This window comes from Lissotriton vulgaris, chromosome 11 (genome assembly GCF_964263255.1).
Source record: "Lissotriton vulgaris chromosome 11, aLisVul1.2, whole genome shotgun sequence".
Lineage (NCBI taxonomy): Eukaryota > Metazoa > Chordata > Amphibia > Caudata > Salamandridae > Lissotriton > Lissotriton vulgaris.
The window spans coordinates 43,007,827-43,027,082 of record NC_141699.1 but is presented as its reverse complement, the minus strand read 5'-3'; the positions used below and the strand labels follow the sequence as shown (position 1 = coordinate 43,027,082).

The 19,256-nt window shown below is 53.0% G+C and overlaps 1 protein-coding gene across 2 annotated transcripts in view; it reads left to right on the top strand.

The window, feature by feature from the left end:
- Positions 1–19,256, top strand: part of AACS (acetoacetyl-CoA synthetase) — a 324,332-nt gene that overhangs the window by 186,106 nt on the left and 118,970 nt on the right. For both annotated transcript variants that reach the window (XM_086942682.1, XM_086942681.1), the window contains one exon: positions 11,811–11,925. In XM_086942682.1, the coding sequence (XP_086798808.1) occupies positions 11,811–11,925 (115 nt within the window). The remainder of the gene's footprint in view (positions 1–11,810; positions 11,926–19,256) is intronic.

Below are 19,256 nucleotides of genomic sequence, written 5' to 3'. Positions count from 1 at the left end.
TGGGTTCCGAACAGGTAGGGCCGTAACTTCTTGAGGGCCCAGACTACAGCGAACGCTTCTCGTTCGATGGTGCTCCACCTCTGCTCTCTGGGGAGTAGCCTCCGGCTAATGAAAGCTACGGGCTGGTCTAGACCTTCCTCATTCAGTTGGGATAGTACCGCCCCAATGCCGTGCTCCGAGGCATCAGTTTGTACCACAAATTCCTTGGAGTAGTAAGGGGCTTGTAGCACAGGGGCAGTACACATGGCTCTCTTGAGGGCGTCGAACGCCTCTTGGCAGGCGGGGGTCCACTGCACTTTCTGGGGTTGCTTTTTGGACGTTAACTCCGTGAGGGGACCTACAAGGCTGCCGTACCCTCGGATGATCCTCCGGTAGTAACCGGTGAGGCCCAGGAAGGCCCGAACCTCTGTTTGGGTGGTTCACAGGCTTGGATGGCGTCGATTTTAGGCTGCAGAGGGGCGACATGCCCACTTCCGACCTGGTGCCTCAGGTAGACCACCGATCCTTGTCCGATTTGGCATTCGCTGGCTTTTACTGTGAGGCCTGCCTGGCGCAGGGCCATTAGCACTCTCCGGAGGTGCTCGCTCCATTCTGAACTGAAAACCACGATATCGTCCAGATATGCGGCACTGAACTCTTCCAGCCTGGCCAGGACCTTGTTTACTAGTCTCTGAAAAGTGGCCGTGCCGTTTTTAATCCCGAAGGGCATCACGCAAAAGCGATAATGCCCGTCCGGGGTGGAGAAGGCGGACCGCTCCTTGGCTGCCTCTGTGAGCGCAATTTGCCAGTATCCGCAGGTCAAGTAAAAGGTGCTGAGGAAATGAGCAGACCCAAGACAGTCAATGAGCTCGTCTGCGCGGGGAATGGGGTAGGCGTCGGCTTGGGTGACTGCCTTGAGCCCCCAGTAGTCCACGCAGAACCTCAGTTCAGGGGCGACACCAGGGGCAGCGGCTTTCGGGACCAGCACCACTGGGCTGGCCCAGGGGCTATCTGAGGGTTCAACCACCCCCAAGGACAACATCTTCGAGACCTCGGCCTGGATGCAGGACTGGACTCGATCGGGACTCGGTAGGCTCTGTGTCGTACCGGCGGGCTGTCTCCGATGTCCACGTCGTGGACACATCAGTTGGTGACCTTGGGGACGAGAGAGAACAGGTCTGAGAACTGCCCCAGGAGCTGGCGGCAGTCCTCGCATTGCTGGGGAGTGAGGGAGAGAGAGAGGTTCACTCCTCCCACGGAGCCATCTTTCTCTTTGGCGCACAGGAGGTCAGGGAGAGGCTCTGTTTCCTCCTCCGCCCCATCATCTGTGGCCAGCAGCAGGCTCAACTCAGTACGCACGAAGTGAGGCTTGAGGCGTTTCACGTGCAGGACCCGCAGGGGATTCCTGGGGGACTGGACGTCCACCAAGTATGTGACTTGGTTTTTCCGCTCGATCACCTTGAAGGGCCCTGTCCACTTATCTTGAAGGGCGCACGGACCCATACCTGCTTACCCGGCTGGAACTCGACCAGAGTGGCATTCTGGTCGTACCAGCGCTTCATTTCTTCCTGGCTCGCCTCCAGGTTGGCTTCGGCCAGTTCTCGGAACTTCCTTGTCTGATTTCGGAGGGTCAGAATGTACCGGAACACCTCCTGAGGAGGGTCGCGGGGGGCCGTCTCCCAACCCTCTCGGACCAGGCTGAGGGGCCCCCGGACAGGGTGTCCGTACAGTAGTTCGGGCTGAACCCCAAGGATTTCTGGGGAACTTCCCGGTAGGCGAACAAGAGGCAGGGGAGCAGGACGTCCCACTTACGCCGGAGGGGCTCCTCTAGGCCCATGATCATCCCCTTTAGAGTCCTGTTGAACCGCTCTACTAGGCCTTTTCCTTGGGGGTGGTACGGAGTGGTGAACCGATAGGACACTCCACATTGCTGCCAAAGGGACGTCATGTACCAGGAGATAAAGTTCGTCCCGCGGTCGCTCACGACTTCGCGGGGAAACCCTACACGGGAAAAGATTCCCATCAGCGCCCGGCCCACCACGGGGGCCGTGACGGTGCGTAGGGGTATGGTTTACGGGTATCGAGTGGCATGTTCCATTAGGACGAGGATGAAGCAGTGACCTTGAGAGGTCTTGGGGTCCAGTGGCCCCACAATGTCAATTCCGACCCGTTCAAAGGGGGTACTGACGACGGGGAATGGTTGAAGGGGAGCCTTGCGCTTTCCTCCGCTTTTTCCACTAGCCTGGCACGTGGGACAGGACTTGCAGTGGGCCTCTACGTCTGTTTTCATCTTGGGCCAATAGAAGTGCGTAACCAGGCGGCTATATGTCTTGTCTTGGCCCAAGTGGCCTGCTAGGGGTACATCGTGGGCCAAGTTCAGGAGGATGTCGCGGAAGCGTAGGGGTACCACCAGCACTCGGGCTGACCCTAGCTCCGCTGACTTCTGTTCGCTGTAAAGGAGGTCATTCTCCCAGTAGAGCCAGTGCGTACCCGATTGGTCGCCCGCCGCCTGGGCTTCGGCCTGTCGCCGGGGCCCGACCAGGGAAGGACAGGTAGCTTGTTCTCGGCAGAACTCCTCTCGGGAGGGGCCCGCCTCGTGGCGCCACTGCGCCAATTCGGGCCGATCACCCAGCTCGGTGATCTGTGCGGGGTCTGGGTGTATGGCTTCGTCGTTAGTGTCCTCCTCTCCTCGTGGGACGAGGTCGGAGGTCTCGGCTGGATCGGCTCGGTCGCCATCCACAGGGGGAAGGCTGGCCGGGTCGTCCTCGATTTCTCTGTCGGGGGGCAGTCGGGCTGCCACGGATCGGGTGGTGGCGCACACCCACTCGGGAAGACCCATCATCCCTAGGTGGGTGCGGCGCTCGACCTGCTTCCATGGAGAACTTTCCAGGTCGTTTCCCAGGAGGCAGTCAACAGGTTGGGAGGTCCGTACTGCTACTTTTAATTTTCTTGCTACTCCTTTCCACTCAAATGGTATCAGGGCTACCTTACACAAGCTCTTCGTGTTATCTGCTGAAATTACAGGGCAAAGGACATTGGGGAGGATCTGGTCTTCTCTTACTAGATGGCTAAGGACACCTGTGATGCTGGCGCCGGTGTCACGGAGGGCCTCCACTTGTGGCCATTCACTATGATGGACCCACGGTACTTCTCGGTGTTGGGGGGTAGGACGTTCACGGGGACCATCTCCCTATCTCCCAGGGATACTAGTGCCATGGCAGCAGGTTCCCATTCCTCGGTGTCCTCAAACTCTTCCCCTAAAGCTACATTCGCTATCTGCCTAGCTGGGGGAGTGGTGGTAGGGATACGTGGGGCCATGGGGCACAGGGTATCACTGGCGTAGTGACCGGGCTTCTGACATCTAAAACATGTGATGGTGACCTTGTGCGGCCTCCCCGGGTCCCCGGTCGTGGCGGGTGGACGTGCGGGGAAATTCGGTTGGGTGTTTCTCGGGGGGCTACGCTGGGGACCAGACTGGGCATCCCTGGGTCCTCCTTGGTTCCCCCCCTCTCTGGCGGGGTGGTCCTTGATTGGTGCGGGGAGAATCCCCTATGGGGCCTCTGGAGACCCGAATGTTCACCCAGCGATCCGCCTCGACGGCCAGCTTCCTCGGATCTGCAAGCTTGCTGTCGAGTAGATGCTAGCGGAGTTCTACAAAACAATTCCAGACTTGATAGGAAGGATGGCAGGGGAGGTGGAATTGCTATTGCCACTAAAACTCCCATGCAATGCTCCCTATCGCCTCTGATCATAGATCACTGTGAAGCTGGATTTTTTACCATCATGATAAACCCCCAATTCTCCATTTCTGGCATTCTTGTGTACAGACCTCCCGGGAGACTGTATGATTTTACATCCAGCCTTCTAGAAAACACCGCTCACCTTGCTATTAGGAAGAATAATTTCCTGGTGCTAGGTGATATGAACGCTCATTTCGATGACCCCCTCGATTCCGGAGCGAAGGACATTAGGTCTGCTCTCCAGTCTCTGCAGCTAGATCTAATAAATCTTGATCCTACTCACAGACTTGGTCACCTCCTTGACCCCATCTTTGGGAACGTTTCCAGAGTGCATGCTCTTTCTCCTATCCCGGTACCCTGGTCAGATCACTCAATTGTTCCATTCTACCTGCAGAGATCTGAGCCCGATCCTAAAAAAAATGACACGGACCTCCGGTACCAGCGCCGGAAATGGAAAAATTTCTCTCAGGATACGTTCAACAAATTGATTGGAACAGGAGACTCTCTTGAAAGCACTGACTGTGAAATAGCTTACAGTCAGTTGCAGGACAGAATTTTAAGGGCCCTAGATAAAACCGCTCCCACTCGCAACCTGAAAAATTTCAATAACCCCAGAAAATCCACTCCCTGGTACACTGCAGAACTCCAAGCAAGCAAATCCGCTTGCAAAAAATTAGAACGCGAATGGCGTATTAACTTTTGCCCAGCTATTAAACTACAATATAAACAAGCGCAAAAGGAATACTATAAAAAAATCCGTATTTCTAAAGCCATGCATTACAAGACGCGCATTGGGGAGGCAGAGAACTCCTCTAAAGAGCTTTTTAAAATTTTTAAAGAAATTTCTGTGCTCACTAATGATAATGTGCCTTGCAATAACTCAGTAGAAACTTGCAATAAGATTGCACTTTACTTTTCAGAAAAAATCACCAACATCTATGCCAGTTTTTCTGACAATTTGCCATCCGGCCGTGATTTTATAGAAAGTGCTGTTGTCAATTCTACTGAGTCTTGCCTCCAATACTTTTCGGTTCCCCCTCCTGATACTCTTATAAACATCTGCAAGAGCGTCAAATCGGGTTCCCCTCGTGACCCTGCCCCCCCGAAAGTACTCAGAGAGAGCTTACAGGTACTAGAACCCTATTTTAGGCACATAATACAACTATCTTTCTCTTCAGCGCACCTACCGCTCGATTGGAAGAAGGCAATTGTATTGCCAATCAAAAAGAAACCTAATGTAAGTCAGGATACCTTGGAAAACCTGAGACCAATCTCTCTATTACCTTATCTTGCAAAAGTGACCGAAAAAATTGCAAATAAACAACTCATGGCTCACTTTGAAGCTAATAAATCCCTGCATAGCTCCCAGTCCGGTTTCCGGACCAATTACTCCACCGAGACAGCCCTCCTGAGAGCAACTGAAATGCTTCGGGCAGGAGCTGATGAGGGTCATACGATGGCGCTCATAATGCTGGACCTCAGTGCTGCGTTTGACACTGTAGCTCATTCCATCCTGCTACAGTGTCTAAACCAGGCTGGGGTCACCAAGGCGGCATTGGGATGGCTTAAATCCTTCCTCATAGACCGAAGCTTCCAGGTTCAGAGAGGCAATTCCCTCTCAGACAGCATTGCCCTAGAACAGGGGGTGCCTCAGGGCTCTGCCCTGAGCCCCACCCTGTTTAACCTTTATATGGCCCCGCTGGCGGAGGTGGTTCAATCGTATGGCATAAAATTAGTATCGTATGCCGACGATACCCAACTCCTCATCTCCCTATCCCAGGCACCCACCTTGGCTGATGCTAATTTCAAAACGTGCATGCAGGAGTTTGCAGGCTGGATGAACCAACACTGCCTGAAGCTCAATGGCTCAAAAACAGAGGTGCTTGTGATAGGGGGTAACTCGGCTAGTTGGACCCTAGACTGGTGGCCTCCTTGTTTAGGTCCTATGCCTTCTCCGTGCAAGGAGGCAAAGAACCTGGGTGTATGGGTTGATCCCAGACTCTCCTTTGACAGCCACGTCCAGAAGCTAGCAGGGAAATGCTTTGGTGTATTGAAGACCCTAAATCGCACCCTGGACCTCCTTCCTTTAGAGGCCAGACGCACGATGACCCAAGCTTTAGTCACCTCCCGTATCGATTACGGTAATGTTCTACTCCTAGGGACTACTGAGAAGAACATTAAAAAACTACAGGTTCTCCAGAACACGGCGGCCCGATTGGTCCTTAGGCTTCCCAGAAGAGCTGCCTCCAAGCCTACACTGGAGGCCCTTCACTGGCTCCCTATAAAAAAGAGGATCTTGTTTAAAGCGCTCCTTATATGCTACAGGATTACCTCTCAGGTAGCCCCTGAATATCTGAAGGATCTTGCGATCCCTTACATGCCCAACAGAGAATTGCGCTCCAAGGGTACCGGGCTTCTGAGTGCCCCCCGGATAAACAAAGCCAGAATGGGAGGGCGCTCCTTTCGTGCGCTGGCGGCCAAAAATTGGAACCTTCTTCCTCTGCACATTAGATTGGCAGAGACAGAGACCTTATTTAGGAGACTTTTAAAAACCCACCTCTTTACCCTTTAGGTCGCTCACTTTCTCCTGCTACTCTCTCCACAGCGCGGGGACACGCCGAGATGGCGTCACCAGGCGCTTTATAAAATCCTTTATTATTATTAATATTAATTCGTGGACAAATGTTCCCATAGTATGAGGTCAGTTAGTTCTTCCATGGTGGTCACTTTGCTGCCCTTGACCCATCCGTCAAATGCTCGGCTAAAAAAGTTTACGTACTCGACCCAGGTGGTGCCAGGAATATTCTTGCAGTACATTTCTGGGGTGAGGCCGTACCTCGTCAGGAGGGCCTCCTTCATGTGGCTGTAGGAAGTCTGCTCGGAGGATGGTGGATCGAGCCGGGTGTCTCTCTCCTCGCTCAGGAATCGACCCCACAATCCGGACCCCCAATCCTTCTGTGGGACTCAGTGGGAGGTCATGGCGACTTCGTAGGCCTTAAACCATTGCTGGAAGTCGTCATTTTTGTAATACTCTTCGACCACATCCTTGGGGATGTGGACCTTCGGCTCGGCTGGGTGGACGGTCTCTCGGTTCCCCAGGGGCCGGTTCTCCTCGTTCCTTGCCTTGATTTCGAGCTCCTTCAAGCTTCGCTCGTGTTCCAGCTGAAGTCTCCTTCCTTCATGCTCCCGCTGGAGTTTCTTTTCCTCTAGTTCTCCTTGTACCTTCATTTGTTCGACCGCCAACTTCTTTTCGGCTAATTTTATTTCTCCTTCGATTTTTAGTTTCGCCATCTCGAGCTCATGGTGGCGACTTCTTTCTTGGTCTGCGAGCGCTTCCGGGGATAGGCCCCTGTCTGGTACAGTGCTTCGTACCGGGCTGCTGCCGTTTTCTGTCTGGGGGAGTCCCGGTGCCGCCGCTCCTTCTGTGCGGGGGGTTCCGGACTCCACCCAAGCTTTTAATGCTTTCTGCATGTCTTCTTTTGTGTTGATGCCAGTGGTAGCGAATCCTAGTTCTTTGCAGAATTCCTTTAGTTCTTTGTGTGTGTAGTCCTCCAGTTGTTCTACACGGAATGCCGTACTTGCGTCAGTTTCGATGATACTCATGGTGGTTTCTTCCGTTGTCTTTGCTCGGTAGTGCGCTAGTCGTGTACTGTACGATTTCTAGATTGCGGCTCGTATCCCGTCCCTTGCCACCAATGCTGGAAGGCAACCTCAGGGGAGGGCAGGAAGTGTACCTGACCACCCTGGAACCCACCTCCCTAGGTACGAAGACGAGCACTGGAGGGAGACTTCTCAGGGGGAGAGTCTCGAATCTAGGATCGTACACACTACACAAGCACCACACGACAAAGAAACACCACACCGTAACTTCTTAAGAACGTTTTCTTTATCTCGTGATTCAAGGGATCTTTATGATCAGAGAAAGCTGGTAGTTACAAGTAGCGCAAGGGCTCAAGAGTCTCGGTCAGGGTAGGGGTAGCGGGACAGTCTTATAAGATCCGTGTCAATGTCGTTGCGTATCCGGCACACAGCTCTCAATCCTCGAGCCTGGGGATACGGGGCGATCTTTTAGGGTCCAGCCGGACCAGGAAAGTCAGGGAGCCGCGAGTCACTCAGCAGGGCTCAAGCAAGATGTCGGAGGTCTTACGATCTTCAGGGGAGCCGCGAGTCACTTAGCAGGGCTCAGATGGTTCAAGGTTGCAGAGGAGCCGCAATTAACTCAGCAGGGCTCAAGCACGATGTCGGAGTGCTTAAGATCTTCAGGGGAGCCGCGAGTCACTCAGCAGGGCTCAGATGTTCCAAGGTTGCAGGGGAGCCGCGAGTCACTCAGCAGGGCTCAGGTGGTTCCAGCAGAAGTCCTTCTCTGCCAAACGAGCTGCGGCCACGCCAGCAGGGCTCTCGTTGTTCCAGAATCGAATCTCCCGATAGTCCCGGAGCATCCCCAGTTATAGGACTGCTCCTCTTTGATCTCCGGAGTCTGGTCTGCAGGGGACTTGGCACCTGGGGGCCGCTTGTTGGGGTTTCCTGCCACGCGGCCCTTTGATCCATTCAGGTTGGTTTCGGGAGGAGTCCCAGACACACAGCAGGCATGGAGCCAGCCCTCCGGGCGGCCGGAGGGGCGATCGAAACCCACTTCTCGAGGAGAGGTCGGAGGTGTGAAGGATACTGCTTCTCCCTTTCTCACTCACGGGGAGCGCTCTGTCCTCCCGCCACTGTGGCGCCTCTCAGCCTAGGCCGCGCTGGCTCAGGCGGCCATCTTAGGTGCCGAAAAGTGGGCACACAGGGCCTAAGGGCCGGGAAGATGGAGGCATGGGCTGGGAAGTCCGGGAAGGGTCAGGACTTAACGTGGAGGGAAGGGTTGGTTAGGACGGGGCACTCAGGGGTCTGTTGCGGTGAAAGCTCGGAAGGGAGTTGCTACGGGTCAGGGAGGACCACGCCACGAGGCCGGGTCTAACAACCAGTTGTCTGGTAGGTACAGGGACCAGGGAGCCAATGGCAACAGTGAGCTGTTGTGGTGACCTATGACATCAGCAAAGGCGGAAAGCAACTAATAACAAGCAGTGTTGTGGTGGGGGGGGGGCACAGAGAGATTGAAGTGTGAATGCTGTTTGATTAATTGTGAAGCAGTAATTTAAATAAAAAGAGAAAATGAGCAGTATCCTCAAGGGGTGTTGAACAGCTCTGAACCCATTCAAGGGAGACGATGGTGTCTTAAGGCTGGCCTTGGGCCTGAGCGCTGGCTTACTAGTATGGACGGACAGGCCGGTGCTCGGATGGCAAGTTTCCATTCCTGTTGCTGGAGCCCAGGCACTGACCGAAGGTAGGCAGTGTTGGCAGGCATGAAACCCAAGACAAGCAGGATTAACCATGAAAAGGGGCCCAAACATGTGCGAATTCTACCAAAAGAAACCCGACTCTACCCACGGGGGAGGCAAGGACAGTAAATAGAACAAGTTTACTTTCCAGGTAAAAGACTGACAAAGATACTCACCATGCACTATAAACACAATCGCTGTGCTCTGGAGCTCCATTAAAGGTTCTACAGATACTGTCAAAGCTGGAGCACGTGCACGTGCATTGGACACGGACGGGTGCTCTGGGAAAACCTGTTTATTTCTTATTTCTACCATGCTGTGTGATAAAGCGTGGCGGCTGCGAAGTGGTGCAGTGCGGTAGGTATATTCATAATAAAGTGCACTACACATTAAAGAATTGCTGTGCAGAAAAAAAGAAAGGTGCGTGGACTCTCCAAGTGGCTGCCATGCTATGTGATAAAGTATAAACAATGATTGACCTAATTTCCTTGTCATTTACATTTATTTTACTTCCAACAAACCACACTATGTTCCTTTCGTGATTTGGTTTATTTAATCAACCTTTTTTTCAATTTCATCATTGTCTTTGGGGTAGGAATCTGACCTTCACATATCTACACAACCAATTTATGAACATATATACAACCCAATTTACATATGTATATATATACAAAATACAACCAAATTATGACCAATGAAAAAGACTGGTACAATACTTTTCACAATACAACCACATAAAGGACAAAAACCAATGTGGAACAAAGATTAAACTCTTTTTTAAACCCAACAATTCAATAAGGGTTCTTTCTTTAATTAGAACACTATTGTATGCTTCTCAGGTGTTAATCCTATTCCTTTATGTTGTTCTTTTGTTTAAACCAGCGAAAACAATCGCTGAACCGACGCGTTTCAAGCCTCACTGTTGCCTCTGTGGGCTCTCATTAGGGCATCTTAATTTCCCACATTGGACTCATCTATAGACACATAAAAAAATTTGGACACCTGACACTATTTTGCAAAATTCTTTGGGCTCTTTGCATGGTACCGTTGAAAGATAAAACACATACCTGCCAATGTGGTAACAACACATGTCACGGGCAGTCCTCATGGGAGGTTGCAACAGAAGAAAAGGAGGTCCTAAGAAGAGATTACTAAGCCTATGCACGTATCAAAAGCCACCATTTATAAAAGACAGGAAGAGGAGCCAATTGAAAAGATGGGCCTTAAAGTCCATATCTGAATACAGCATGTCTCGAAGAGACAGCGCAAGCGCTGCTAGGCAAGACCTAAAAAGGACAGGTCACATTGTTGATCACAAAGCCCTGTACGCAGCCACCACCTCTGTACCTGTTAAACCCAGCCAGAAGAGAAACAGTAGTATTTGCCCACTAAGAGGACAGGCCTGGTGCCCCCTCCACGTCACAGGATAGGTCGTGGCCCCTACATGGTCCTGGACAGGCCTAGGTCTCAATAAAAACAACACGCTATGAGGGGGTCCTGGGGAGATTTTTAAGACCTGCGAGGATTACATCCTAAACAGTAACAATCAAACACATAAAATCCTCTGGTCTAAGAAAATACGTATGAAAAGGAGACGCAAGAAATGATTTCACTAGGTTGGTGGAGGAGTCCCTTAATTGGGACGTAATCCTATCACCCACCGAGGTGGCATGCTTCATCATCTGGGATTCTCCTCTTGACGGGGACCCCTCGTCCCACCAAGGGCTTCCACCCCCTCCCGGTCAGGGAGCAGCTCAGGGATGTATTTATTCCTACATTGTTGAGGATAGAATAAACCCTTCAGAGAAGACACTTGACTGGTTGGGTGACGGGTGCAGCGCAAAACAAAAATAGTATTATGACTGAAGTGATGTTAATACCTTAGATGCGGCGCAAATATCCCTCCCCAGTGCTGCGCTGTCCATTGGAACTAGTGCTGAATGGACGTCCAATAGTCGTGCACAGCACTGGGGAGGTAGTGCTGCCATCGGCCAACGCCCCTACGCAGCACTTAAGAGGTTAAAACCAACTACCAGGAGCAACACAGACTTTATTGGTTCATCCCTGGAGTCCGGATTAAAGACCGAATTAAAGACACCTGCAGCTTGAAATAATGACTGCGTGTGGTGGAAGTGGAAGGGCGTGACCACGGGGTTGAAACTGCCTACACGACGCCAGGTGCACAAGCAGTCGCGCAGTGAGGAGATCCTGTCTGAAGACCATGCAAGGGGCATTCGCGTCCCAATACCGGCTCGCGTCCTGGTGCAGGCTGGTGGCAGCAGGTTTGAAGTAGCGGCCTAACGAGTTTGCACACCCTGCTCACACACGCTTAAGATCTTTTAAACTAAGGTTCTAATGTTGTATACTGGAAGCCGGGTCACATGTAATGCATTTCGTCAGTGAATACCCAGATGAGAGCGCCTGCATCCAGCGGCACAGGGGGCATCGTAGAAGACGACTGAGCCCACTAATGAATGACGCTTCTCAGTGTATGGGCAGGGAATGGTCTGCTTCTGTTTGCGCCATCGAGGTGCTTGCCAGGACCTGGGATTGTAGTAGGGTTTGCGTTTTTACGTAGGACACTTCCCCGGGATGAAAGCAAGTGTTTCTAAATTGATATTACATTCGTCATGTTTGCATATTTCACTGATATACACAGGTCTGTTTTTTCGAGGGCGGGTGTTTTTCCCCCTTAGCTCTCTTATTTTCCAGTATATTTGTATTCCATAAGAATGTGATCTGTCTGTGACTGTCATTTTATTTCCCTTTTCCACAGGGTGTGTTGGACAGATTTTCCCAAATCCAGCCCAAGCTCATCTTCTCGGTAGAATCCGTCATCTACAATGGGAAGGAGCACCCTCACCTGGAGAAGCTGCAAAGTGTGGTCAAAGGTGGGCCTAATGTGTGTCTTTTATCATGAGCCTCCTGGATCTGTCTCATGGATGGATCTCATGAATGTGCCTCATGGATGTGCCTCATGGATGTGTCTCATGAATGTGTCTCATGGATGTGTCTCATGGATGTGCCTCATGGATGTGCCTCATGGATGTGCCTCATGGATGTGCCTCATGGATGTGTCTCATGGATGTGTCTCATGAATGTGTCTCATGGATGTGTCTCATGGATGTGTCTCATGAATGTGCCTCATGAATGTGTCTCATGAATGTGTCTCATGTGGAGCCTCATGGATGTGTCTCATGAATGTGTCTCATGTGGAGCCTAATGGATGTGTCTCATGAATGTCTCTTGCATTGTCTCATGAATATGTCTCATGATGTTGAGCCCCACTCTGACCATGCAGGCCTAATGATTAGAGACCCTCACTCTATCCATACAGGCCCAGATATATGAAAGGCGCCCCTCTCACCATACAGGCCCAATGATGAGAGCCCGGCACTATATCCATGCGGGTCCAGTCATATTAGAGAGCTCCTCTCTGACCATGCAGGCCCAATGATGAGAGCCCGGCACTATATCCATGCGGGTCCAGTCATATGAAAGGGCCCCTCTCTGACCATGCAGGCCCAATGATGAGAGCCCGGCACTATATCCATGCGGGTCCAGTCATATGAAAGGGCCCCTCTCTGACCATGCAGGCCCAATGATGAGAGCCCGGCACTATATCCATGCGGGTCCAGTCATATTAGAGAGCTCCTCTCTGACCATACAGGCCCAATGATGAGAGCCCGGCACTATATCCATGCGGGTCCAGTCATATGAAAGGGCCCCTCTCTGACCATGCAGGCCCAATGATGAGAGCCCGGCACTATATCCATGCGGGTCCAGTCATATGAAAGGGCCCCTCTCTGACCATGCAGGCCCAATGATGAGAGCCCGGCACTATATCCATGCGGGTCCAGTCATATGAAAGGGCCCCTCTCTGACCATGCAGGCCCAATGATGAGAGCCCGGCACTATATCCATGCAGGTCCAGTCATATGAAAGGGCCCCTCTCTCACCATGCAGGCCCAATGATGAAAGCCCGGCACTATATCCATGCAGGTCCAGTCATATGAAAAGGCCCCTCTCTGACCATGCAGGCCCAATCATGGATGTGCCTCATGGATGTGTCTCATGAATGTGTCTCATGGATGTGTCTCATGGATGTGTCTCATGAATGTGCCTCATGGATGTGTCTCATGAATGTGTCTCATGTGGAGCCTCATGGATGTGTCTCATGAATGTGTCTCATGTGGAGCCTCATGGATGTGTCTCATGAATGTCTCTTGCATTGTCTCATGAATATGTCTCATGATGTTGAGCCCCACTCTGACCATGCAGGCCTAATGATTAGAGACCCTCACTCTATCCATACAGGCCCAGATATATGAAAGGCGCCCCTCTCACCATACAGGCCCAATGATGAGAGCCCGGCACTATATCCATGCGGGTCCAGTCATATTAGAGAGCTCCTCTCTGACCATGCAGGCCCAATGATGAGAGCCCGGCACTATATCCATGCGGGTCCCGTCATATGAAAGGGCCCCTCTCTGACCATGCAGGCCCAATGATGAGAGCCGGCACTATATCCATGCGGGTCCAGTCATATGAAAGCGCCCCTCTCTGACCATGCAGGCCCAATGATGAGAGCCCGGCACTATATCCATGCGGGTCCAGTCATATGAAAGGGCCCCTCTTTGACCATGCAGGCCCAATGATGAGAGCCCGGCACTATATCCATGCGGGTCCAGTCATATTAGAGAGCTCCTCTCTGACCATACAGGCCCAATGATGAGAGCCCGGCACTATATCCATGCGGGTCCAGTCATATGAAAGGGCCCCTCTCTGACCATGCAGGCCCAATGATGAGAGCCCTGCACTCTCTCCTTGCGGGTCCAGTCATATTAGAGAGCTCCTCTCTGACCATACAGGCCCAATGATGAGAGCCCGGCACTATATCCATGCGGGTCCAGTCATATGAAAGGGCCCATCTCTGACCATGCAGGCCCAATGATGAGAGCCCGGCACTATATCCATGCGGGTCCAGTCATATGAAAGGGCCCCTCTCTGACCATGCAGGCCCAATGATGAGAGCCCGGCACTATATCCATGCGGGTCCAGTCATATGAAAGGGCCCCTCTCTGACCATGCAGGCCCAATGATGAGAGCCCGGCACTATATCCATGCGGGTCCAGTCATATGAAAGCGCCCCTCTCTGACCATGCAGGCCCAATGATGAGAGCCCGGCACTATATCCATGCGGGTCCAGTCATATGAAAGGGCCCCTCTCTGACCATGCAGGCCCAATGATGAGAGCCCGGCACTATATCCATGCGGGTCCAGTCATATTAGAGAGCTCCTCTCTGACCATGCAGGCCCAATGATGAGAGCCCGGCACTATATCCATGCGGGTCCAGTCATATTAGAGAGCTCCTCTCTGACCATGCAGGCCCAATGATGAGAGCCCGGCACTATATCCATGCGGGTCCAGTCATATTAGAGAGCTCCTCTCTGACCATGCAGGCCCAATGATGAGAGCCCGGCACTATATCCATGCGGGTCCAGTCATATGAAAGGGCCCCTCTCTGACCATGCAGGCCCAATGATGAGAGCCCGGCACTATATCCATGCGGGTCCAGTCATATTAGAGAGCTCCTCTCTGACCATACAGGCCCAATGATGAGAGCCCGGCACTATATCCATGCGGGTCCAGTCATATGAAAGGGCCCCTCTCTGACCATGCAGGCCCAATGATGAGAGCCCGGCACTATATCCATGCGGGTCCAGTCATATGAAAGGGCCCCTCTCTGACCATGCAGGCCCAATGATGAGAGCCCGGCACTATATCCATGCGGGTCCAGTCATATTAGAGAGCTCCTCTCTGACCATACAGGCCCAATGATGAGAGCCCGGCACTATATCCATGCGGGTCCAGTCATATGAAAGGGCCCCTCTCTGACCATGCAGGCCCAATGATGAGAGCCCGGCACTATATCCATGCGGGTCCAGTCATATGAAAGGGCCCCTCTCTGACCATGCAGGCCCAATGATGAGAGCCCGGCACTATATCCATGCGGGTCCAGTCATATTAGAGAGCTCCTCTCTGACCATGCAGGCCCAATGATGAGAGCCCGGCACTATATCCATGCGGGTCCAGCCATATGAAAGGGCCCCTCTCTGACCATGCAGGCCCAATGATGAGAGCCCGGCACTATATCCATGCGGGTCCAGTCATATGAAAGGGCCCCTCTCTGACCATGCAGGCCCAATGATGAGAGCCCGGCACTATATCCATGCGGGTCCAGTCATATTAGAGAGCTCCTCTCTGACCATGCAGGCCTAATGATGAGAGCCCGGCACTATATCCATGCGGGTCCAGTCATATTAGAGAGCTCCTCTCTGACCATGCAGGCCCAATGATGAGAGCCCGGCACTATATCCATGCGGGTCCAGTCATATGAAAGGGCCCCTCTCTGACCATGCAGGCCCAATGATGAGAGCCCGGCACTATATCCATGCGGGTCCAGTCATATGAAAGGGCCCCTCTCTGACCATGCAGGCCCAATGATGAGAGCCCTGCACTCTCTCCTTGCGGGTCCAGTCATATTAGAGAGCTCCTCTCTGACCATACAGGCCCAATTATGAGAGCCCGGCACTATATCCATGCGGGTCCAGTCATATGAAAGGGCCCCTCTCTGACCATACAGGCACAATGATGAGAGCCCGGCACTATATCCATGCAGGTCCAGTCATATTAGAGAGCTCCTCTATGACCATACAGGCCCAATGATGAGAGCCCGGCACTATATCCATGCGGGTCCAGTCATATGAAAGGGCCCCTCTCTGACCATGCAGGCCCAATGATGAGAGCCCGGCACTATATCCATGCGGGTCCAGTCATATGAAAGCGCCCCTCTCTGACCATGCAGGCCCAATGATGAGAGCCCGGCACTATATCCATGCGGGTCCAGTCATATGAAAGGGCCCCTCTCTGACCATGCAGGCCCAATGATGAGAGCCCGGCACTATATCCATGCGGGTCCAGTCATATTAGAGAGCTCCTCTCTGACCATACAGGCCCAATGATGAGAGCCCGGCACTATATCCATGCGGGTCCAGTCATATTAGAGAGCTCCTCTCTGACCATGCAGGCCCAATGATGAGAGCCCGGCACTATATCCATGCGGGTCCAGTCATATGAAAGGGCCCCTCTCTGACCATGCAGGCCCAATGATGAGAGCCCGGCACTATATCCATGCGGGTCCAGTCATATTAGAGAGCTCCTCTCTGACCATGCAGGCCCAATGATGAGAGCCCGGCACTATATCCATGCGGGTCCAGTCATATGAAAGGGCCCCTCTCTGACCATGCAGGCCCAATGATGAGAGCCCGGCACTATATCCATGCGGGTCCAGTCATATGAAAGGGCCCCTCTCTGACCATACAAGCCCAATGATGAGAGCCCGGCACTATATCCATGCGGGTCCAGTCATATGAAAGGGCCCATCTCTGACCATGCAGGCCCAATGATGAGAGCCCGGCACTATATCCATGCGGGTCCAGTCATATGAAAGGGCCCCTCTCTGACCATGCAGGCTCAATGATGAGAGCCCGGCACTATATCCATGCGGGTCCAGTCATATTAGAGAGCTCCTCTCTGACCATGCAGGCCCAATGATGAGAGCCCGGCACTATATCCATGCGGGTCCAGTCATATTAGAGAGCTCCTCTCTGACCATGCAGGCCCAATGATGAGAGCCCGGCACTATATCCATGCGGGTCCAGTCATATGAAAGCGCCCCTCTCTGACCATACAGGCCCAATGATGAGAGCCCGGCACTATATCCATGCGGGTCCAGTCATATTAGAGAGCTCCTCTCTGACCATGCAGGCCCAATGATGAGAGCCCGGCACTATATCCATGCGGGTCCAGTCATATGAAAGGGCCCCTCTCTGACCATGCAGGCCCAATGATGAGAGCCCGGCACTATATCCATGCGGGTCCAGTCATATGAAATTGTAAATTGTAATTGTAAATTGTTGTGTCTTGTAAAGCGCACTGCTACCCGGAGGCCTCGTAGCGCTATAGACCGCTGGGGAACCCGTCCTGGCTTTCCCTGTGAGATAGTCCCTCCTGGGGGTCTCCAAGGTGAAACCAGGCATCCCCGGCGTTTGTGTGGGGCCGTTGTGGAGATGAGGCAAGCTAATGCCCAGAGTTGCCGAGTGTGATCTCTGGTCGGAGTAGGCACCGATGCGAGAATTATCAGTCCGCTGATCCTGGTCCAAGACCCTGCCGCGTCGGGAATCGAACCCTGGTCCCGGGCCGTTCTCTGCACTCGGGTCTGCCGCCTCTAACCAGTGAGGGCCCCTCTCTGACCATGCAGGCCCAATGATGAGAGCCCGGCACTATATCCATGCGGGTCCAGTCATATGAAAGGGCCCCTCTCTGACCATGCAGGCCCAATGATGAGAGCCCTGCACTCTCTCCTTGCGGGTCCAGTCATATTAGAGAGCTCCTCTCTGACCATACAGGCCCAATGATGAGAGCCCGGCACTATATCCATGCGGGTCCAGTCATATGAAAGGGCCCCTCTCTGACCATACAGGCCCAATGATGAGAGCCCGGCACTATATCCATGCGGGTCTAGTCATATGAAAGGGCCCCTCTCTGACCATGCAGGCCCAATGATGAGAGCCCGGCACTATATCCATGCGGGTCCAGTCATATGAAAGGGCCCCTCTCTGACCATGCAGGCCCAATGATGAGAGCCCGGCACTATATCCATGCGGGTCCAGTCATATGAAAGCGCCCCTCTCTGACCATGCAGGCCCAATGATGAGAGCCCGGCACTATATCCATGCGGGTCCAGTCATATGAAAGCGCCCCTCTCTGACCATGCAGGCCCAATGATGAGAGCCCGGCACTATATCCATGCGGGTCCAGTCATATGAAAGGGCCCCTCTCTGACCATGCAGGCCCAATGATGAGAGCCCGGCACTATATCCATGCGGGTCCAGTCATATTAGAGAGCTCCTCTCTGACCATGCAGGCCTAATGATGAGAGCCCGGCACTATATCCATGTGGGTCCAGTCATATTAGAGAGCTCCTCTCTGACCATGCAGGCCCAATGATGAGAGCCCGGCACTATATCCATGCGGGTCCAGTCATATTAGAGAGCTCCTCTCTGACCATACAGGCCCAATGATGAGAGCCCGGCACTATATCCATGCGGGTCCAGTCATATGAAAGGGCCCCTCTCTGACCATGCAGGCCCAATGATGAGAGCCCGGCACTATATCCATGCGGGTCCAGTCATATGAAAGGGCCCCTCTCTGACCATGCAGGCCCAATGATGAGAGCCCGGCACTATATCCATGCGGGTCCAGTCATATTAGAGAGCTCCTCTCTGACTATACAGGCCCAATGATGAGAGCCCGGCACTATATCCATGCGGGTCCAGTCATATGAAAGGGCCCCTCTCTGACCATGCAGGCCCAATGATGAGAGCCCGGCACTATATCCATGCGGGTCCAGTCATATGAAAGGGCCCCTCTCTGATCATGCAGGCCCAATGATGAGAGCCCGGCACTATATCCATGCGGGTCCAGTCATATGAAAGGGCCCCTCTCTGACCATGCAGGCCCAATGATGAGAGCCCGGCACTATATCCATGCGGGTCCAGTCATATGAAAGGGCCCCTCTCTGACCATGTAGGCCCAATGATGAGAGCCCGGCACTATATCCTTGCGGGTCCAGTCATATTAGAGAGCTCCTCTCTGACCATGCAGGCCCAATGATGAGAGCCCGGCACTATATCCATGCGGGTCCAGTCATATGAAAGGGCCCCTCTCTGACCATGCAGGCCCAATGATGAGAGCCCGGCACTATATCCATGCGGGTCCAGTCATATGAAAGGGCCCCTCTCTGACCATGCAGGCCCAATGATGAGAGCCCGGCACTCTCTCCTTGCGGGTCCAGTCATATTAGAGAGCTCCTCTCTGACCATGCAGGCCCAATGATGAGAGCCCGGCACTATATCCATGCGGGTCCAGTCATATGAAAGGGCCCCTCTCTGACCATGCAGGCCCAATGATGAGAGCCCGGCACTCTCTCCTTGCGGGTCCAGTCATATTAGAGAGCTCCTCTCTGACCATGCAGGCCCAATGATGAGAGCCCGGCTCTATATCCATGCGGGTCCAGTCATATGAAAGGGCCCCTCTCTGACCATGCCGGCCCAATGATGAGAGCCCGGCACTCTCTCCTTGCGGGTCCAGTCATAT